At 41.6% G+C, this 24,209-nt stretch overlaps 1 protein-coding gene across 1 annotated transcript; it reads right to left on the minus strand.

Annotated features, from left to right (window-relative positions):
* Positions 1 to 8: 8 nt before the first annotated feature.
* Positions 9 to 24,206, minus strand: cdc40 (cell division cycle 40 homolog (S. cerevisiae)). The gene is made up of 15 exons (XM_030047498.1): positions 23,993 to 24,206; positions 23,019 to 23,105; positions 22,720 to 22,849; positions 21,957 to 22,043; positions 21,639 to 21,778; positions 18,601 to 18,697; positions 18,096 to 18,235; positions 16,184 to 16,258; positions 15,227 to 15,272; positions 13,256 to 13,357; positions 10,904 to 11,019; positions 9,742 to 9,875; positions 4,402 to 4,478; positions 1,746 to 1,890; positions 9 to 571 (listed from the first exon to the last, which is right to left on the minus strand). Exons 1-15 carry the CDS (start codon positions 24,173 to 24,175, stop codon positions 394 to 396), a joined length of 1,737 nt encoding a protein of 578 aa, XP_029903358.1. The 5' UTR covers positions 24,176 to 24,206; the 3' UTR covers positions 9 to 393.
* Between the last annotated feature and the right edge of the window lie 3 nt (positions 24,207 to 24,209).

A 24,209-nucleotide genomic window follows, 5' to 3' on the forward strand; every position in this document is an offset into this window, starting at 1 on the left:
TTAAGAAAGAAACACCACTTTTCTTGACAGGCAAAATGTACAAAATGTTTATTTCCACAAAGGCATAGCCACATAATCAAAAGTGAAGAATGTTTTTTTTCCATTCATTAAAAAAAATTAATACGACACAACTGACATGACAAATTAAAACAACCAAAGATTAAAATATGGCAAGTTAACCCTGTGATATACCTTTTTGCAGTAGGAACAACTTTCAAACATGTGTGTGTTTATCTTTGTACAGATGATACATGAATACTCATAACCAGTTCTCTTCAAGGTGTACAAAAATACTCTGCTACAATAAGACTGGATACCAGCCCTGTGGCTTTCACTGTTATACCACAAAATCCATGGGAAAACCGTCCGCTGTTTGTCTTGACCGGGACAGGTCTAATCCCAGAGTTTGATCTGTCCATCCCAGCCGCAGGTGATGACCTTGGAGGTCTCGTGCGGGTGCCACAGGGCACTGATGCACACCTTGTCGTGAGCCTTGATCCTGTGGTAGAGCTTGGTGGTCTTCCAATCCCAGATGTTCAGCTTCCCGTCCGCATCTCCAGATACCACATAGCTGCAGACAAGAAACAGGCAACCAAACGGAGATTCACAAAGATAGAGGGGTTAGGACTCCGGTTTCCATGTCACCTGCTAGAAGGTGGGACTCTAAATTTGGGTCTCGAATCTAGGCAGGGGTTGCAGTGTTGCCATGGTTACTGAAAGGACATTAGGGCACCTGCTGATAGACATGGGTGATGGGAGGTGAGAAATGGGAAGGAGGAGGAGGTTGTAATTCGTGTTTTGGCTAAAATTAGGGTGTCAGACTGCCCCAGTTAGCTCTCCTGGTGAGGCACACAAGGTGCTAAGAAGAGTCTGTTCAACAGCTCTCTATCAGCTGGACTCAGTTTAGAGGAGGGAATAAAACACAGAGGAAATAAGGCAAGTTGAGGCATTTGCACCTGAATGTGTTCATCTGTACCTAAATGTATTGAGCACTACAAGGAAAGTCAATCATTACTCTCTGGGTGTATCAATATGTCTTGTCCCCAGAATTAGCGAGGCAAATCAATGTACATGATAATAATTTAAATAACTGTAATCCCTTTGCTTTGGTTTTATTGCCTCTTTCCTCTTATCAAGACATTTCCAATGTGTTTTCCTGACAGATGAAGGACTCAAAACTTTATTATTATTTACTTTATTATTTATTTCACTGGCATACTTTCCTTAATAAGCTTTGCGTGTTCCCAAGTTCACCATGTATGTTTTGTCCACCAACAATAACTTAATAATGCTTTCTGGATCTGACATGCTGTGGAAACAATGGGAAGAGAAATCCTGGGAGGAAATGAAAGAGGCAGTCTGCAGCATCTAAGGAGTTTGTACTTGGGAACAGACAGCACAGTATGTGTGTGTACGGACCCATTTTTCTAAATAACTGCCCCCCACTTCCACACTAAAACTGAATCCAAGAATGTTTCAGCAAATAATTTGCATTTTTACTGTTATATTAACTCATATTTTTGTTGATTTATGTTGTTTTATCACAACTTGATGTGGTACAGTTTCATGTATCTCCCTATCACAGACTTAAGTTTGTGTTTTTTCCACAATCAAATAATCTATCAAGGAACTATAAAAGTCCTCACTTAAAATCTTCTGACCTGAGGTCTGGCTTACATAAAATAACAGTTTGTTTCCCTTCTGAAATCGGACACAGGAAATTGAGTATGAGAGTGGAATCCTACCTCATGTCTGGGGAGAAGTCCACTTGGCAGGCATAGCCAGCCACCATGTGGCCCTTGAAGATTTTCTTCTTGTTCAGTCGGAAGCGGTTTTGGGCCCCAAAGATCAGGATCTGGTTGTCCATGGACTGACAGGCTAGCCATTTACCTGGGGTTGGACAAAGGCAGACATCATGAAGTTAACATCAACCTCATGCAGAGCTGCACAGTACACCAATCCTGCGATCGTGCAGGAATATAAATCCTTTAAATTACCTGTGATACCAAAGCTCCTACTGAAGTGTTTTGGTTAGGGCTGGGTAATATGGACAAAATAAAATATGATATATTTGACCTAATGCCTCAATACTGAGCTCATGTTCATATTGTAGGGATGACTACTGGTACTCTTGTAAGATATTTAGATAGAGGGAGTTTTTGATAAACAGTCATCATTAATGTGGACATGATGACCATGCAGGTAGAGGAAGACGGAAGAATAGCTGGACCAATCTCAGTTCAGAAAGCTGCCTCCATTTACTGTAATGCAGCCTTTAAAACCAGGAAAAGACAACACTTATGCCACATCATGATATTATAACATCCAACGTGTTACACAAAACCTAGTCTCACAAAGATATCTCTATTTTAAGTACAGTATTGAGAATTACGGTTGATACAGGATAGCAGCATGTGCTGGTGGCTCTTCACATGATCATCATGAAAACATCCAAATTTTACAGAATACAATGGCAAGGCAAACATGTAAAAACAGATGATTCACTTGGCAGTTTGTGTCATTAACAAGTAGACTGCAGTAGTTTTGGTGTGGCAACATGATCCTGCATTGTCATACTTGTGTGGGCTACCGCTCTCATAAAACTCTGATCTAGTGAGACATCAGTTGGAGTAAAATGCTAGGAACAACAGGGATGTGGCATTTGGTAGAATATTGCTTGAGGGAGATGATTCATGCATATTCATGAGCCACAATGCACTTGATTAAGTGGTGCATAGCTTCGAACTGAAATTTTAAAAAGATGCCCATTAAACACACATTAATCAGGAAAAATGGCTCGATGGGCTTTTTAGGAAGAAAATTTAAAAAACAAAAACAACACAAAGAATTGGTCATTTGTGTATGTGGGGACTATACAGCCCCCCAAAAGGGTACTGACATCATTCTGACACCATTAAATAGGAAAGACTGAGGCAATTTAACAAAAATGAGAGGAAGTCTTGATTGGCTATTGCTCACTTGGAATCTACTTGACAGAGTATTTCAGCTTCTGACAACCTCCAGTCTTAAAATCACAACACAGTGAAGGAACAGTGCTTCAGTGTCAAAGCATTTCACAAATCACTGCACTCCTTGAAAAGAAACATGATGGAAATTATTAATGTGGCTGAAAGACTCTGCCTGTGCATGAGAAAGAGATCCAGTGTCGGGGTGTATGTATTTCATTCTTACAGGCTCTCATCCAAAACATAAAATGAAAAAGACAGTGTGATTTCTATTTTCTATATCTAGTGTGGTCTCTATTGTTAAGGTAGGAAGGGACAAGGAAAAAAAGAGAAATGATAGATGCTCTGGATGTGGTGCCAGTAGGAGAGGTGCCATTTAGGCATGAGAGGAAACCGAATGGCCTCCCACTGTGAACACATTCATTATTCACACCCTGAAGAGAAACAAACCATGTTGGAACAAATACGAGCACTGCCCAAGGCAAGGAAGACTAGAGCGGGAGAGCAGAAAGGAAGGAGGAATCAAGTACGGAGTGGGGGAAGGAAATGGAGGTCAGGGCAGGTGAGTTTTACACAGGATTCAAACCCGTAGGAAAACATACTCAAGGATTTTTCTTGGACATATTCGGTGACTTACGTACTGTACATGTTAGCTGCAGCTCACAGGTCACCTTAGAATGATTCAAATAGGACAAAATGGCCAAACAGCTCAAGACTGCATGAAAAGGATGTCTCAAATAACACACTGCACAACATGTTGTTACACATAAAAACGAACAAACAACAGGGTAACAATGCACAAATGTGTTGATTGCGCACAAACGCTGCGTTGATCCAAGCCTTGTTTCACGTATTTTTGACCTGTTTTGCCTTCCAAACTCATGGGCCACTGCAGTGCGGCAAAAGATGGCAGCAATGCACTGATGGGTGCTGAAATGGGGCGTCCAGCAGCGACAAATATCCAACGTGAGCTCAGGAACGCAAAATTTAAAATTTCAGTCAAAAGTTCAATTAAGATGAACTTGACGCAAAGGCGAGATATGAATGTGCTAAAAGAGGCAAAAATATTCTGAATGTCTTGCAGGGTTAGGCTTAAATCACCGGAGAGGCTTTTTGTAGCCCTTATGTGACCAGCCCTTAACATTATTAGCTACTGAACACATCTATTCAGCTTTGTGCAAGAGGGCTCATTTGATTCTTGAACTAAACTAATCTCTCACACATGTTGTGTCACACATGTTGTAGTGTGCTTATGAATTTACCCCACAAATAAAAAAAACAGAACAAATAAAACTAAACTCAGCCAGCCTCGTTCTTAGGCTTCTCAACAATGACCAGTGCTGGGAGGCATGCATCTTGTTCACTGTGGCACTGTAGGTTTATGCTCTCCAGTGTCCTCTGTATTACAGTGTGTTTTGCTGATATTGTTACTCACCGTTGGGAGAGAGTGTAACAGCCGGCATGGAGTGCATGCTGGGCTCAGCGATGTACTTGAAGTCCACAGGGATGTCCCTGAAAAAAAAAAAACACACAGAACATGGTGAGCACACTTGAAGATAGGTTAAGCACTAGTTGAGAAAACGACCTTAGGAAAATAGATACTAGGAGAACAGTCAGTTCATTACAGTTCATTACAGTCAGTTCATTCCTGAGCTGACTGTATCACCATCACAGCTATGTAAATAATTCATACACACAATCTCAAACATGTTGATTTTAATGCTGCAGCACCATCTATACCAGCATGAGCACCCAATTATTCATCAATTTCATCCTTATGCTTGTACGCCCCCCTTGTAGTTTTCTCTGCTCTCGCTACTCTGGAAGATAAATGATACTAAGCTATCTGATTTTTGCCGGTTTGCACACGATCAGCCAAATCTACAGTGGGGATGAACAATTACATTTAAATACTGAAATGCTACTGAAAATTTACCAGCAAGTATTATCACTATATGGACAAATGCAATGTCAAAATCACAAGAGCTGCAATTTCTTGATAAAGGTAAATTTTTTGATGAATAACTATGATAAATGAAGAATCATGGTGCCACAGAGATGTCCTGGCCTACAAATTGTACTCTCCAGATATAAGGAAACATCTTGGTTTGGTACAGATTCAAGCAAAAATCACATCACCACCATTTTATTTCTTTTCCAGTAAAAATTACAAAAAAAAGGGATGCAAAAAGTTATTATTCTCACATAACTCGTGAATCAAATCAAAATATCTGTTGAAATAATTACAATCTAATAGGTTTTTACCACATTATTTAGCCTTAATCTACACTGAGGTGTGTGCACACATGGCAGGATGATGGGCATGGCGATTTATGTGTGCGTGACAATGACCTGTGGGACTTGGTGCAGATTAAGTGCATGAGTGTGACTAATGTGTTTGTTTGTCTTACTTTGTGAGTGAGTGTGTGTATCAAATGCCCCAATGTACCACAGACAGCAGCTCCGCTCTGCTGCTAGCTGCCTCAACTGAGGCCACGTCTCTGTCTCTGTGTGTGATGACTAACAGCTGGGGCAAAGTGATCGCACCATCTCCACACAGGCATCACACCAAAAATGGACTTTGAAGAACTAAAGCGATGAGCAGAACATGAAACGCGCGCACACATGCACACACACACACACACAAACATTAAAAGAGGCCTCTGGGTTTGTCAGAGCCAATGTCTGCAGACAAGCCAAGCTAAACTATGAAAACAAAACAAAGCATGAGATCTCTCCTTCTGAGCTCCAGAAATAACTGATGTGAATGTTTCTTGTTTGGAGAGGAATCTGGAGAGTGAGGATGACTTTTTGGAGAAGACGAAAAGAGAGGCATTTGAAAAAAAAAATCTGAGTTAGGAATGTTTATGAAAAGTAGATGATTTATTGTTCTTGGTTGTGCACCACATCATTCAAACATAAGGGTTTTGGGAAGGAAAATAAAATCTGTATTTTCATACAAATGCACTTTCCATAGTAAGGCACAATGTTTGCAGCAAGACTGAAGTTAAGCCAGTACAGAGTCTGTCACAAGCAGGAACTGACAATCCCTCCACTGTTGTTATTTGGAGTTCGGAAATAATTGGAAAAATGGGAGGGTAGCTGGCTTGTATAAACCATAATTATTAATAAACAACAGTGCTAAAGTAACTGTAAGTTTGTGCATTCAAATGATGCCACCGTTCTGCTCTAGTATGCCTATTAGCATCAATTAGGCATTTAGAGCATGTTTTGATGAAAATTTTAGTGTGGGCAGTCTTTTCTGAGATAGGGAATACCTTCCTTGTTATTAGCTGGAAATTACTTGGACTGTACCTGACTCCTAATTTCCAGAGTCAACTCTGATTCAGTCTTTCAATGTGACTAGTCGACTCGTCGTTGTCATCTACCTCAGTCTATGACTAATGATTGGACTTGTTGACTTTCAGAGGGCAGCCCGACGGAGGGAACCTGAGTACTTGGATGGGATCATTGTTCACTTTCCATACTGTGATGCTGATTTTCAACTGATTCATATCCTCTGCCATCTTTTCATCTGCTCTGTTTCTCCATCCATCATCACCCCAACTTCTCCAAGACCAGTTTCCTCTCTCTCTGAACGTCATCTTCATAATGAAGAGCTAATTCTCCTTACGGGCACGGAGCAGCGTTTTTTATATTGATTGTAATCCTCCTCCAACGCATCCTCTGACTCTCCGTTCCCTGATGATAAACCTCTGCAACAGATAAAGTAGTCGCCCCGAAAACTCTGTGTGTGTGCATGTGTGTGTGAGTGTGAGAGAGAGAGAGAAAATGAGGATAGAATTTCAATTATGTGTAGGCGTTCGCACCATGATGTGGCTGACTTCAAGATTTGCTCCCTCACTATCTTTTCTCACCATCCTTTCTCTCCTTGTATCTCTTTGAAAGTCTCCATATGATATGAGAAATACATTCGAGGCGTTATGGTAAATTCAGCTAAATGCTGTGGTGCAGCAGCTCTCACGAGGGGGGTGAGAGTGAGGGAAACGGAGAAGGACACAAGCCAAGAGTCAGGTGGTATCCATGGGAGAGAAGGGGACAGTAAAGCCTCTTGTCGGCCCATTGCACCCCTCTCCCACTCGCTCTCACGCTGCACATAGCCCATGGGAACCACCCCACCCGCTCCTTAACAAATGTACAAAGCAGACTGCTGGAATACTGTTTTTTTTTTTTTTGCTCTGCAACATTATATGAACATATTATTCCATCTCTTCATCTATCTTAGGCTAACAGCGCCATGCACAGAAGGAGGGATTTATTTTTTTCCCCTCACTGGTTATCCATGGTCACCGTGTCATAGAAGAAGAACTGAGCAGCACTAAGAGGAAAAAAATAATCTACACAAATGGTGCTCCCTTCTAAGAATCCACAAGAAGCTTCTTTTATCAGCAGGTTTTTAAATATTTATCATCTTTGGGCAGCAAACACCAGAGTTTGTTTATCACCACAGGCAGCTTTGGCCAATTTGCAAAGTGTGCTAGGTGGGCTCCATTGATTGGGCACACAGCACAGACATAGAGGACAGGAGATGACACAACAATTTAAAATAAATAAATAAACGAACGGGGGCAAAAAATAGTATAAAACACCAGCAAACTCAACTGAATGAAAAAGTGCGATAACAAGAAAATGTGGACTCTCATCTCTACGACTGTGGCGCATGCAGAGAAGAAAATGAGGTGAGATTTTAAAAGGAAAGTAGTATTTTTAAACTTCATCTGACCTGCCAGTCAGCCCAGCACATCTCCTATTCCACTTAATTTAATTTGTGGAACCATTGCAGAATCCTTATTATTTATTCAGATATCTCTTGGCAAGGGTGTTGGGATCACAGGGTTATTGATGCAAAATGTTAGCTGGAAAAAAGGGGGGAGGCTAGTCCCAGTGTAAGAGAGCCATGTACAGCAGGCAAAGCGTGGCGAAGGCTATGACTCAGAGCAGATTAGCAGCACAGCTGGGCGACCTCTGTGCAAGAGAGGGTCGGCTGAAGGTTTGTTGATACATTTAACGATGTCTACCCTTCTTGTTAAAGACACTGAGGAAAGAAGCACTGAGCAGCATCAAAGCACAATGCACTTTTGTTTGTAGTTCAACTGTTTGGCCTCAGTCTCACTGTGCATCAATGACAGACAAAGCTGAGGTTGCTGAAATGCACCACAACAAGGCTGTAAAGCTGCCTCTTCAAACACAGCCACTGTGTGGACCCTATGTAGACGTCCGTATGCAGCCCAAACGTTGTGGCCACACAACTGTATGCATAGCAAGTGCACCGACTGTGCATGCTCCAGATGTTTGTTTGAGATGAGAGGCACCAATGTACTGTATTCCCTGTCCGTGGTCCTATTCTCGTTAAGCGGTATGACATTATACTTTCTCTCTTTGCCTTTTTTTTTTTAAATTGTTGTTCAACCAAAACAAACTTGTTCTTCTTGTTTATTTTTTTTTAATGCCAGCTGGCAAACAAATACCGCCACCAACTAGAATGGAGTGTGAATCAAGAAATGCACATGCATTTCATTCCATGTATGAATGGAACCGTGTGCGCATGAGCATGACCGGTGCAAGTCTGCAGCTGTCTGCAGACGCGGAGCGCAGAAAGTATGTCTTATCCTTCAGTAATCACTGGCTATCCCCTTAGCTGACTGAGGTGTGAGACCCATGAGAAATATGATTCTGAAATGTTAAAGACTGAAAAAGGGTCACAGTTTCCCAAGACTGAGCTGCAACCGTATCCACACTGCTGTTGGCTCCTTGTTATTGCGAGGTTGCATCGAGTTACATTATGACAGGTTCAAGGTCTATTAAGTAAAAACGAGCATTAGGGAAAGGTGCATTATTATCTTACCCTGATGTGTTCAAATGTAATAATGCAAAATGTAGTTTTTGGTAAGAAAACTGAACCAATACAGCTGTTTGACAGAGGAATTTGTAAGTGTTACAAATATGAATATGCCATAGATGCTGATTTTTTTTGTCTTTGCCTGTATAGTGTGAGATGGTCAGCACACCACATCCTGATCATTTTCAAACATGTGTGATATTTTTGTCATCGCTCTTGCAGTTTGAGAGAGAACAAAGAGCCACTTTGTCAAACTGGTCAGTTAGACAGCAGGATAGACTGTCACTATCCAGTGCAAGCAGACAGACCAACAGGCAAACAGAGCAGGCAACTGGGCATGAGTGCAGTTTTGGGAACCCGACTGACCCAACCACATATGCACCCAAACCTTAGTCAGTGTCATTGTATTCTTTTCCTCTGCACATACACATAAGAAAAAAAAATGATAGCAGCCAGGTGATCTATTACTGATGTTGTCTATGCTAATGACCCATTTTGTTTTCTGTCTTGTAGGCTCTAGTCATGCAAGGCCACAACACAGAGGCTTCAACAGCTTGTCATCTCCTGTTTTACGTGTATAAACTATTATGATGTAAGATGAGATTTGGTTGCTCGGCAAATACGAGATGTCCCATAACATATGGTCGTGTAATGTGCTTCTGGCATCACTCTTCACTGGTCTTATGTTCTCTTAAATATTTATTTAAGGAAGGGTGGGTGAGCTTGAATAGTACACTCATGAGTTTATTCTAGCCACTGCCAAGTGCAGTCGTAGCCTTCCATTGTTGACCACTGAGTATTGGGAGTTGAGGGCATGTGGACAGTAGCTGTAAGTCACACTTACAAAAACAGTGCTCAAACTACTAATACTGCACTATTATTTCAGGCTGTTAGGACAGCGTTTTGAGGACTCACCACTCCCACACTCTGAGACTCTTGTCGTCTGACGTGCTGACAAAGCGCCGGTTCTCATCCACAAAGGTGATGGTGTTCACAGCACCCAGGTGACGGTCGTACTCCTGAACCACCTCGCCTGTCCTGATGTCCCACTGACAGAGAGAGAGACAAAGACACATTTATCTCCCATGAGCCGCAACAAAAAACGGTGGATTATTGAAATGGATTAACAAAACCAAAGAAGAGCAGTTTCAATTCAGGCATGTCCTGACTTCTCCTGCGCAATGCTGATTAGCAGAATGAATCCAACTTCTCTCACTTTAGCCAAAGAACAAAAAAAAGACACCACTACTGTGGGATTTACTTACTGACAGCAGTTTAACTGTGCTGATGCAGTGAAATGACTCAACAGCAGTGATAACAGTTACACTAATCAGCTATCAAGTAGGCGCCAGTCTTCAACATTTAGACATTATTATAATTTTTTTTAGAAAAACATTATCCATGAATAAAATGTAAAGGAGGGGACACCCAAGTAGAACAGACCTTGAGGCAACCGTCAACAGGATGCATTTCAGTCCAAACAGTCAAATCTATTCATGCTCTTTTTTTATTTTTTAAAATCACACCCTTTGGCTGTTCTCAAGAGGAGCCATCTGTTCTCAAACTCAGAAGAGGGCTGCATGATTTAATGATAACCCTGCTTTTTATTTTTGATATTGTGACTGCTATTAAGGAGATAAAGTTTTACATCATATACAACCTTTATACCAACTTCTACCAGTTTTATACCGCATGCAAGCAGGTTTTACAGATTTTTCTTTTTCCACCAACTACCCACCTAAAAGACACGTGACACTGTTTACATTAACAGAGGTCCTGTAGCGCATGTCCTGTGTCATCACACCTACACAGGTCACAAATTAGCGGGTGACCCCTTTACACTTATGAAGCCGTTTGGAGCCGAAACTGATAATGACACGCCAACTACACACACACACTAGGTCTTAAGATGAGACAATGTATTTCATACTCCTGTGGGCACAGGGGCGTATGTGTGCGTTCATGTGAAGAGGCATATGTGCATCTGCCTGGTTGACTAGGAAACCAAGGTGGGGTGCTGAAAGGGCTTGAATTAAGCATTGGTAGCGGTTCGCAATGCAGCAAACACTGACTTTACCTGAACAATCTTCTTGTCTGACATGCCAGCCACAAAGAGGTTCTGCTTGTCGTCATCTGGGTTGAACTTGACGCAGTACGGGACCTTCCTGTTGGTGAAGCGGGAGATGCACTGGCCTGTGGAGCGAGGCAAATTTTAAAGTCAGGGCTCTAGAACAATCCGTAGTGGCTTTGCAGACATGTGTGCTAAAGTTGTTTAAAAGTAAAGGGCATTTTCTGCAACTCTGCCGGCTCTATCCCTGCAGACAGCTACAGCTCAGCTATGACACAGTAAACACAGTGTTTCCTCTGTATTCATTCAGCAGGGGTGAATCACCACAGGGACAACGTTATCACCACTAGCAGAGGAAAAAGTAAACTTTAAATAACTGTATGATTTAGCCAACATTCTCACTATAACATAAGAAACACAGCTGATTGATTAACCAAACTAACCCAGCTCCTGAATCATAACTGGGACAGATAAGGAGTCAAAACTAAAATTACTCCAAGCATCATTGTACAACACAAGTACAGAAACAACTCTCAGTGAAATTTGAACCAGTTTAAACCAAACTCAGTCACCACAATGACCCATAAGATAAGTAAGGCAGCTCTTTTCATGAATCAACAAGTGCCAAGTTAACGCTTCAAAGGGAGCCCTGCTAGCAACAAGTGGGTGAGCACACTCTCTTCTGCCCTCTGCTGGAATGGCACACTACAATCATGGTAAGGGCAGAGCTGGGCAGCACGGCCAGAAATAATATTCACAATAACTTGACCAAGGTGCCTTAATGATGTTATTGTAGCAATTTGTAGTGGAAGAAGTTGAGTATACAGTTATTAAAAAATAACAATAACATTCAGTGCTTGTGTGTGTAATAAAATAAAAGCAGTTTTCATGCATAAGTTCAATTATTAGGTGAGTCCTTAGTACTGCATAGAAAACAAATAAAAATATTGTCAACAAATTCACTAAAAGCCATGTCAGCAACATAATTAGATTCAAATTAAAAATTGCACATCTCCAAATGTAACCACCAAAACAACCAAACATTGTGCTCATATTGTTGCATTCCTGTGCCTCCTAACCAATGCTCACTGCTGTTAAAGCTCACTGTGTTATAGTTAAGTGGCCTGACCTTGTAGACTAATACAGTAGGTAAAACCCTAAAGGAGACTGTGAGGATGGTGACACAGGTGTAGACTTGTAACAGAAATCACAGACATGTGTAGAATTGCTACAAAAAAAAAAAAAAAAAAGTCCAGTGTCCATTTGAAATTCAGTTACTGCCCAGCTCTAGGTGAGGGGGTGAGAGATAACATGAAAGGGTAACAGGGGAAAAATAACAGCGAACCTTGTGACACTAGTGATAACAGAGGCCCTTGGCAAACATCCATATACATACAAGGGATCACTGATGAATCCGTCTTTGAATTATGGTTACATGCAGAGACAGATTTATGAGCCAAAATTGAGCAGAAATTATGCTGAACTGCAAAACCTGCCCAGATTCTAAAAGTAACTATATTTTAAGCATTATCACAGTATCACAATATACAATTTCAATATCTAAAAAAATTCAATACCACAGAAAAACAAGAAAAACTATCAAGTAATGTGTTGGTAAACTTTGACTTGGTTGGGTGTCATTTAGTTGCAGGCACAACAATTCCGTATTTTAATCCTAGCACCTGTTTTGTCAACCAGTTTAGGTGAATTGGGATTAAGCTCGAGATGTGATGGACCATTTGATGCTGCTGTCATGTTTTCTGTTAAACTGTAAAAGTACTGACTGCCACAGCCACCTGTCAAGAGCCAAACTGTGGCTCTACTGATTCTAATCTACCTTCTTCCACTGAAAAAAGACCTTTTTGCCTTGTTAGCCAGTTCTCGATACCATAAGTGTATATAAACAGAGCAAATCTTTGGCGGTCATTTAATGGCACGCAAAGATGGGCATATATATTTCAACCAATACCATCGCAGATTGGAATAACCCCCCTTTCCACCTCATACAACATGCAACTTTCAAAGTGACATGATTAGTAACATGGAATAGCAGAGCAATTTTGGGTGTTCACCCCTGTGATCCTGATTCCTTTTGCTAAGACACCGTGGTTGTGTGCAGGTGGCTATATTTTGTGTTTATTCTGGTAAAACCTGCACACTTTCGAACAGTATTATCCCATTATATGCCTTCTTATCTGACCTTGCAGAAATCATTTGGTGACAAGGTTTTTCTCTGTGCGTTCTCAAAAGGTATTCAGAGATCAGACATTCAGGTGGTCTAGCCCTCCCTTGACTCATTTATTTTGGGCCTGAAATTTGTTTCAACAGTCTGACTGTGACATTAAGAGCGGTGAAACCTACCTGTCTCAGAGTCCCAGAGTTTGAGGTAACGGTCGTAGGCAGCGCTGAGGAACTGGTTCCCGCTGTTGTTGAAGCAAATATCTCGTACTGCTTTACTGTGGCCTGAAGTGAAGCGAGGGAAATTACACATATTTTATAAACAAATACATACATCTAGGCTGGGGAAAATTCAACTGCATATGTTCCCCAGTCTTGTTACACAGTCTCACCCAACTGCTTGCCTTTGATACCCAATTCATTTGAGGAATATGAAATCTGGTCAAGGAAAATGAGGGCTGTTGAGTAAGAGAAATGAAGTGAGCTGAAGGAGATGACAGGAAAGGGATCTTTATATAAGCTTGGAGAAAAGAGAGGAGGAGGAGAGAGAAAAATACAGAGAGAGTTGGCTCCCATCTGTGTTTTCTGCCTTTCTCCACCTTCCCTTATTCTCTCCCTAATCCCGATCTATGCATCCCTCTGGCTCTCTCTCAAAACAGTCTAGGTGATGCGAGGTCCCTGTGGGCTCGGTGCACTCAGACACCTCCCTTGTTAAAACTGGCTTTTATCGGGGCTACGCAGTTTCCACAGCGATAACAGAGCCCGCTGAGGCTAAGCGCCTGCCTGCTCGCCTGCTCTAACAGGGCTTGCTGGCAGACCAAAGGCAATGCCGCTGCTGCAGAAAGCCTTGATGGTGCGACTATGTGAGCATGAACACACACACACACACACACACACACACACACACACACAGAAAAGAGGGCACACACAAAATCAAATACACCCTCCCTTCCAGACTGCTGCATCCAAACATGAAAATTCACACATAATGATATTCATACCCATCCATGCACAGCCCTCCAACTTAATGTATTCTTAACTGCTCCTTCTTGCACAGTGATTCTGACAAACTCCCAGCACAAGACAACAATGACACTGTGTGTTCTGCCATTACAGCGGACGGTTCATTACAGAAAACATACAACAGCATAATGAATTGAATATTAAGTTGCCATTAAAGATGGCATTAATAACAAATGTCTCTCAAACCTCTTACAAGCAATAGCAAAGAAGGTTTTGCATGCAGGAATTAAAGAAAAAAGATAAGAAAAGAAAAAGAGGGAAATGGCAGGAAAAAGGTAAACTCTTGTTAGAAATTAACAGCAGCTGCATGTTAAAAACATCCTTATTTTAATGTGGAAAATGATAAATTTACTAGATAGCACAGTGATGGAGCTGAAAGCAAAATGGCTACAACAACATGAAAACCTAATGTGCACTGTAGTGCATTGCTTTGTACTTCAAAACCACTCTGATGATTAAAGAGAAAAATTAACAAAATCAGTAGTTCTGCTGCTAATCCCACACACCAACTCCTCAGTCAGTCACTTACTCTCTCCCTTTGAGTTTATGCACTCCTGAACTGTGCTCTTTCTATTCACTCGCCCTTTCCCCTCCATCTCTCGTGCCCTCCCTGGCCCCTACACCTCTCTTTCCCCCCTTGCCCCTGGGCTGTTGAATTATACATGCTATGTGAAGGCGCTGACAAGCAGAACCACAGCTGAAGGGAAACAATCTCCATTCTGACAGTGTGCTGTCTCGGGGAAGAGTGACCTGCATGCATTACCCCGGCACCCAAAAACATAAACCCCACACCTCCCGTCAACGGTCAGCAGCCGTGTCATTATCACTGCAGTAGCGCTGAGCCCACACTCTGTCCGCTGTTGTGTATATTTCCCTACAGGCGGACCGCATTTCAGAACTTGACCATTTTTCACGTCAGCGTGTTTACTGATGAGCTGTTAGTGGTGGTAAAATGTTTTGCTCCGGTGCTGAATTTCACAACACTCTGATGCAATTTCCTAGTGATTCGTTTAACTTGGACTATCAGTGAATTTGCATTAATCCCTCAATGTGCTGAGACAGAAAGAAGAGACAGAATGATTCTTTTTTAATGGGGACTGGTGACGTTTGATGAGGACTCGGCTTGCTTACCGATAAATGTCCGTATACACCTCCTCTCGTTGTACACTTCCCACAGCTGTGAAAAGAGAGAGAGAGAGAGAGAGAGAGAGAGAGAGAGAGAGAGAGAGAAAGACAGAGTGAAAGATGAAAGAAAAGTGAACACGGATTCTGCCAAAACCACTATGTTCTTCTGACAGGGTTTGACAGACAGTCGCTGTGTCCATCAACACACAGACAACAGAGCTCCTTCAAGCGCGCGGCTCATATTAAGAGGTGAGGGCTGCATCAGAAGCCGCTACAGACCTCATTAAAACTTGTCAGGCTTCCCCTCCTTCAAACCAGCAGGGTGTTAGTTAGACCTGTGTCACAGTTACAGGTAAGAGGCTCAGTAAGGCTCTTTGACTGAAATTAGCAGCTCTCCTCTAATACCAGCAGGACAGCTTCGATTAGTCAAGGAAACTAAAAAAGATTGGAGATGGAGGGAAAACGAGGAGATGTGTTTTTTCTATCCAAGCCTCGAGCAATACAAAAAGATGAGAAAACCATCTTTAACTGGTGAAGGGAAGACAAACTGAGCTGAGACAGATGGAAAGGATAAAGGAAATTTCCTAAATGAAAGCCGCCAAAAGTTGAAATAATATGCAACCTTCTGACAAAAATTCATTTTTGTGACATGGAAACAGTTACAATGTTGCCTCTGTGACAAGTATACATGTCATCTGCCGTCATGCATTATTAACACTTTACAACACAGTGCACGGTAAAAGCTCAGTGGACAGTAAAAACTAGCTTCGCATCATCAAAGAAGCAAAGCAGTGGCCCAAACACTGAACACTCACAGGTGAAACCACAAACAACCCTCTCTCTCTACACAATGGTAAAAGGATCAAAAGGCTTCTTTACAAAAAAATTACTCTTGTGTATTCAGTTGAAAATCTCTGTGGTAGTTTCATGTTTTTTTAAAGAGCATCCAGTAGTGTTTCATACCTTGATCTTACAGTCCATGGAGCAAGAGAGAAGAAGATGACCAGAGGAGGGGAAGAGCCGAATAGCACTGACGCCCTGCAAAAATAAAGACACACAGGGGGAATTAATAATTAATTAACCATATCATATCTTAAAGAAAGCAAGCAACAGCGCTCTATTATGCATATGTAAGTTGTTATTATGGGTCCAACCATATTGTGTTTAATAGCATTTTTCTTCTGCTTCTTCTAAGTTTTAAAATGTGTGGAGCTCAGAAATTGAAAGCAAAACAAGCAACAGAATTGTTTCCTTCCCCTTAGACTCCTTTGGTCAAGACAAATCCTATACTATGCTTGTTTTCATTTCCACGGTGATCATTTTATATCTTTTTTTGCAAATCCTATTTTTCTCTACATCTCCTGGAAAGCTGACTGAATCTCCATAACATTTTCCACACAGCACATCTGTGCTTGCAAAATTACAGCAATTTTACACACTTTTGCAAATGCAAACTGTTTGACTTACTCATAAGAAATGTTACACAGTGTAGTTGTCTGGCCTTCATTCAATTATGAATATTTCACATTGTGACACTTGTATCTGTTAGGCTGTAATACACACACAAAGTTCGCTCAATTTCCATTAAATTTACAGCTGGCATATTTCAGATGCCCACATCACAGATTTCTGATACACCTGATGATTTGGACAAAACACAAAACGCAAATAAAGCTGACAGTGCAGATGCTTAAACCTAGACATTTAAGAACAACCAAACTTCATAAATGCATAACAAAGGGTGTCCAAAATGTGTCACATTACATTTTGGTCATGCCCTATAATATCAATCTGAGGACTTTGGGGATTCTCAGCTGGAATAGATCTGCATTTGGCCCATGGGCTTGGACTCTGCAAATGGACAGATGTAGTTACACTTCATTTTATTATTGATGTCTGTGACCATTTTTGAATTATGTGACACATTTTAAGTAGCAGCAGCAGTCTAGTATTCAGCCTAACATAAGGGAGTGTGTTGACATTTTATTGTGGGTATAAATACCTCATCACCTCTCTTTACCATACAAAATGCACGTGTCCATGCTCTAGATTTTGATTAGACATGGCCAGTGCTATTGCTAATAAGGCAGATCTGTCTTGAGATAGAAGAGGGATGCTAAAGCCACCAAGGTAGAAATTATGCATGAGTGCAATGCTGCCTTTGTGACAGCTCTCTCGGTTCTGATGACTTTCTTCAAGTTACCAAGCTCTCTTGGAGGAAAAAAAAGTCAGAAAACTTCTGTCACACTGCATGAGGCTTCCCCTCATCCATTCATTATCTTAACACCAACACTTCCACTCGCTTACTGTCTTTTCATCCCTCTGTGTATTTCAAATCAGACTCTGAAGGTAGTGGCTGCAGCCGCACAAAACGCATAGAAGCCAATTTATGACTTGAGTGATTCCTGCCTCCCTAAAGCAGACTGGCAGATCTGAAGCTTAAATCAGATCATGCCTGGAATAACTCAGAAGAGGCTGGCATTACCTATTATATTTGTATTATGAAGATGCTGTTCTGAATACAACAGAGTAATCATGTGTCGGGGACAAGCTGCTCATCTAGGGTTGTGTTAGCAGTTTACTCAAGAGCACCCTGGAGGATTTTACTGACTGCCTGTGAAATTCTTATGAGGACTACATAATGAAATTTTCTCTCTGTGTGCATACACGTATAAACAAACATAAGTTGAAACTGCTCTCCTGTTTCTCAGGCTGTGTTCAAATTAAAAATACTGCAACATTAGCATCTATCATCTCCAACAGAGCCAGCCTAAAGCATCTTACCAGCTGGGAGATACAGAGCTGCAGACATCTTAACTGGCAAGTACAGAGAGCATGCAAATAGACCAACAAATTGTTTTCCATTCCCACTGACCTTGGTGTGACCAGACCAGACATGAAGTTGTTTCTTGGGCAGGTAACACTTATCTGGGACATCCGCAGAACGCAGGTTAATGCCCACATCCTGTGGAACGTGGAGGTAGGACCTGCCCTGGTAGTCGTACATGTCTTTGACTGGGGAAGGAATCACACAGAGAGAGACATGGTGAATATCCTGCTCAGTTAGACTAAATTTTTCTTTAAAAAAAAAAAAAAAAAAAGAGAGAGAGAGAGAGACTGGAAAATCCATTTCCTCTGGCAAGTTTTCAGAAGGCCCCAATGGGATTTGACGCTAGACTGGCAGGGGCACTACTGACTCCAGAAGGCCTGGTCTTAAAGACTACACTATCACTGGACACACATTTGCTGTGCAATCCGCAAAACAAACGCACTTGTTGTTTAACACACCATGCAAAATATGATCTGAGTGTTAAAATTATTGAAATTTTTAAATCCATTCCAATATCTAGGCCTAATTGAGGCAGTGAGTGCCAGGTTACCATGGAGAATGGTCTTTTCTTCTGCTGGAGCCTCTTCCTCATTCCTCCCCTTCTTTTGCCTCTTGGCTGTGATCTCATCCAGCTCCTTCTGCTCCTCCTGTAAATCAATCACAATTCAAGATTTATCAAACAGTTGTCATCTGCAGCAACGCAATGTGGAGAAAATGAACCGAGCAAAATGAAGCCGTGTTGTTATCCAACCCACCAGCTGGAGCAGTCTCTGTGCAGTTCTTTAATTTTTTTGTTTTTAAAACAAATAGGGAGTTGAGTTCAACTTCAACATTTTCACCACTTGCCTGGTCAGACCAACAGGTAGGAATTCAACTTTCCCCTCATGCATTGTAGCGGTACTTGTATTTTTCATGTGTTTTACAGACTAAATAAATAAATACAGACAAACATCATGAAAACAGTGTCTTGTTGTGTAAGTCAATGTTTAGTATTGCCGTGTTATTTATGCCATTGAATGATCCTCGTTTTGGCGTGTTATGGAACTTGTGAATTGGGCTTTATATTTTGAACCCGCCACTGTCTGCCTCTTGACTGCCTGTCAAGAAAATCATGTCCGAAGTGAACCACCACAAGCCAGATCCTCAACATTAATATTGCAGAATTTATATTTGATCGACTCTTAACTAACTGCAGCCATGTGACTTGTTATGTAAAGGCTATGGATTTCAGTGGTCAAAATCTAAATTTACCAAGCTATGGTGGTCAAAATCATCAAAATAAGCAATGCAACCAATCAAGTTTAAATGCCACTTTAACACACTCTTTCATCAATCCGTGCCGACATAGATGAAAGATTAAGGGCCCTATCTTGCGCCAGACTCCCTAAACCCGCTATTTGCGGATTTAGGATTTAGGAAGAGGCGTTCCCCCGTAAAAGTTGCTATCTTGTGCACCTCCCGCTATCCGCAAAACACCTGCGCTACCCGCTATATTATGCATAGGCGTGTTTTGGGCGTTACGCCAGTTAAACCAATCAGTGTGCCAGGTGCCATTGCCTTTAAGGGCAGGATGCTATCCTAAATCCTAATCCCGCGATGGAGAGAGGGAGGTAGATTTTCTCAGGGCTTCTACTGAGGCTAAAGCAAGTTGGCTTTATATACATATTATATATTATATTATAGGCGAGTTAATTCGGGAGGTGGAGCCACATGTGTCCAAGTGGACGTGTCACAAGGTTGTACTGATTGAGTAAAATCCCCGGGCCACACCACAGACACACAAGAGGCAGAGGTGGAACTATGTGTAAACTAATTTATTGACAAGGTAGATTGGGCAAATAAAATATTTAAAATAAAAATATAGCACAGCTGCTGGCTTATGATAAAACAATAAAACGTGCTGGCGTAAGTGTCCAATTAAAACAGTCTTTCCTCTAAACAGTCTATATGAGTAATATACTCAGTCCATTCCGGCGGCGTCCCGGTATCAGTCCGACCGTGTGCGTGGCGAGGCTCCGTCGGGGCGCGCATTGAAGCCGCCTGGGCGCGCTCTCGTAACAGCCCAAACTTTAGGGATAGCGGGTGGTCCTGACCACCCGCTATCCCTAAAGTGTGTGCGCAAGATAGCAACTTTAGGGATAGCGCATGAAACACGCCCACGGACACACCTCCAGGCGCAAATGACGGAGTCGGCATAACGGATAGCGGGTAGCGGGTGGCGCAAGGTACCGTTTAGGGATAGCGGAAGTTCCTAAATCCGCAATTTGCGGGTAGTGGCAGCGGATAGCGGGTGGCACAAGATAGGGCCCTAAATCTTTGGTCAAATTAAACTTTGCCTGCCCTGTGATTGCATGGCAGCCTGTACCGGGTGTTGCCCCAACTTCCACCCAATGAGCACTGGGACAGGCTCCAGCACCCACCGAGACCCTAACTAGTATAAGCAGGTTGGAAAATGAATGAATGAATGAATGAATTAAACTTTGTGTGGTTTGTGTTGGCATAGTTAAATTTCAGCAAAGCAACAAATGTAAAGCTTTGATGTGAAGCACTATCCATGGTGGTCCGCGTCAAGTATCCAGCATTTATTAAAAAGGTAAAATAAGTAGGAAAAATATAAAATCAGAAACTTGAGGATAAAAATTTCACCCAACCCCAACAGACAGACTCAGGCTTTCCAGCTATCACTGGGGTTCAGACAGACTAACTGTGAGTATGTGAATGAGTGACTGAATGAATGAATATTTGAGTGAGGGAGTTACATTCCAGGTTTCTGATATGCTTCATATCTAAAAACTCAATACCTGACTATAGAAATAGATTTCAAAAGTGTGGTTTTGAACGAATATAAAGTCCTTAAATATAAATCAAACCTTGCTGCACCTGCTGTATTCATGGGTGCGCCATCGTAACCAACTGCTAAAAAACCTTTCAAAGTGTAACCAGAAATAGGAAAAAGGCACAAGCTTGGTAAGTCTCCATTCATCTGTCTTGTCAATACATTAATCGGAGCTGATGAGGCGTTGCTGCCAACACACAGGCTAGATGCTGCTGGCTCTTGCCGCTGGAACGCAATGTGTGTTTGATGTAACTGTCAACGCCATAAAAATTAACCAGCTTGATCCCACATACTCCGAAAGCACTGACAAACAGTACTTAATATTGCTGGGAGTGATGCATCATTTTCTGCCAAAGGAAACAGTTGTTTTCATAACACAGAAGCATGCATTCATCCACTGTCATGGCCACTGCACACAATTGTGAATAACTCTAAGGCGATGTTGTGACTGGTTAGCAAAACCCCAATAGAGACAAGAGTGGGCTAATAGCAAAACAAAGAGACAAATTTAACATGATAATCACCACGTAAGAACTAGTAGTCCACAACAACTTCTTGTGGACGATCAAGTGCCCAAAGTCAATTTCTCACTTAGCCCTGAGCCATCGGGGAATCATTATTGCTTAAAGATGGACAATATTTTGCTTTCTGGCCTTGCTACTTCATTACAGGAGAAAAGTCTCTTTCTTCTATAAGGAAACAGTAACCTCAAACATTCAAAAATCCAGATCTTATGATGAACACAGCATTACCTCTGATGGTTTGGCCACATCTTTCTCATCTGCATATTTTGCCCATGGTCCAAGGAAGTTGTCTATTTCTGCTGCGTCTCCACCTTTGACTTTTTTCCTCTTCTCTGACTTCTTAGATCCACTCTCAAACACTGTAAGGCCTAGAGGGAAAAGATCTTTTAGAAATTTGGTATTTTTCATTTTTTCTTCAGTGTATATTAAATAATATGATGAATATGGCCATGGCCCAAGGAGGCCATATACAATTATGTACTACATATAACATGTAAGTGGCTGAATACAGTTATATACAGGCAGACACCATGATGAAGGGATTACCTTTATTTTTCTCAGCCTCATCCACTGCCCCAATGTAGCTATTAGAAGATACTTGGCTTGTGTCAATTGATGGATCTAAAGCATAGCCTGTAGACAGAATGAAGGGTTTGTTAATGACTCAAAAAAACAGTACAGTTAAGAAGGAGCCCATCTACACATTTTCTGCTTTAATTAAAATTAAAATGTGGTTTCCATCTGGGGGAAATTCTAAGATCTGTTCAAGGACATAGTTCGCTCTTTAGTGTAAGCACTGTATGAACTGGTAATGATAATAACTCCAAGAATAACATTTTGAGAGACTTTTTTTAGCTCCTACTTCAGGGAAGGTACTTTTGGAGCAGGAGAGGAACTCTGAATGACGTTAAATGTATGCTAACACATGAGCCAATGAAACCACAATTTTTAAAACCTTGTGTAAAAGACCGCCATGCACACAACAGCTCTTAGAAGTTAGCCTTTATAAATGGAACACAAAACACCAACAAATGGGCTGACAGCGAAATCCAGGCTTTATTAAACCTACATGCCACGGATGAAAGACAACGCGATTTTGTTGTATCAGATGCAGAAATGATGTTGGTATACTAACCATGAGCTTATGTCACTTCAGTATTCCTGGCTGCGAGAATGCTAACATATAAAATCCCTTGAGGGTTTGTAGTTCTTGGCGACCCTCTCCAGTGGGTAGTTTGTTTCAAAAAAGTCCCAAAAACTGTTCAGTTGGAGCACCTAAACATATCACAGATACCACAGACTAGCTTACCAAAGGTGGAGAAAGTCCTCCTTTGTTGTTCGAACATGAAGTCGTTGACATGAGCAGGTTCTGCGTAGCCTGATAACATGTTCCTGGGCGCAGCCATTTGTTGGGTCTTATATGGATTTACTGGCCCAAACTAAAAGGAGACAATACAAATGACATTTCAAAAAAAATAAAAAATACACAGTTGATCCTCATAAGGAACTTCTTATGCTGCTTGCTCCCTACATCAAAACATAAGCACTGAGCATAGTTTATGTATTAAGTTAAATTAAATTATTTTTTCCGATGATTTTTAGACATACCTCGGGTGCAAACATTGTTTCAAATGTAGGGTTGTAGCTGACTTCTTTCAATGACGGGTCCAGATGTATGCCAGTCTCAACAGCTTCCTAACGTGAGGAGGAACATAAGCAGCAAGTTTTCACTGTTAAGCAAGTAATACAATACCACCTTTGCTGATTATTGGCATAAATTAAAATTCAATAATTATTGTAGGTTTGCTAAGCTCTTAGAAAATCATCCTCTCTTGACTTTAATGTGTCATCGTACTTGCATGTGTATTCCAGTCGTTTATTTAGCTTCCAATGTTTCCTTACACATACCTGACACACATACAATACTTTCTAAACCTGGGATAGTTTTTGTCGCTTGAAAAGAGACATTACTACCTGCCAAGGCTTATACTTGGTATATGGATCCTTTAGCGAAAGTCTGGGATCTTCTGCTTAAGCCCACACATAAATCATTTAGTTGGCACTTCATTTCAATTAAACCTCGACTTTTGATCGCTACTGAACCCCAAGATGGCAAAAGAACCAGGAGACTGCGGGGGTTTAGCTATCTTCATAACCTGTGCACAAATGTGTGCTGTTTGCCGCTCTGAAAAGTCGTCCATCCTACTTTTGTGAATCCTGAAAGGTCGCAGCTATATTATGTTCAGCGAAGCAAGCAACTTTACTGACAAATAACTTTAAAAAAGAGCTTGCGGGCCGGGTCGCTCTCTCTCCTAAAGACGTATCGACTCTTTATGGATATTATCAACTTGTCTGCAACTCAGTCAGCACTGTCAGCTCAACTGACGTTACTTAGTAAAACAACAGGGAAAGCTAGGCTGCAAAACAAATATTTCTCGATTTACGCAATCGGTCCTTCTATGTTTCTTGCTAAGACTGCCTTGCATATCCCATCGAAGCTGTTTCTTTTTGATTTTAGCTAATGCGGCTAATCAACGTCGTCTGTAGCGTATAAGCTAACACTAGCTAGCCGGTTAGCTTACCTTCACGGCGACCTCCGGGGCAGAGTTGAGGACAGCCAGAGACATGGTGGGTCCAGACTGTAAAGGTTTAAGATGGGCCGTAGCGTCCGGGTCCACTTTCTCGGGACTGGTATTGGATTCAGACTCATTTTCGGAATCTGAATCGCTACCGTACGAAGCGAGGGAAGCTATGGCGGCAGACATCTTGGATGTTGTGAATTCAACGGAAACAGAAGGG

Source organism: Myripristis murdjan, chromosome 24, assembly GCF_902150065.1.
Source record: "Myripristis murdjan chromosome 24, fMyrMur1.1, whole genome shotgun sequence".
Lineage (NCBI taxonomy): Eukaryota > Metazoa > Chordata > Actinopteri > Holocentriformes > Holocentridae > Myripristis > Myripristis murdjan.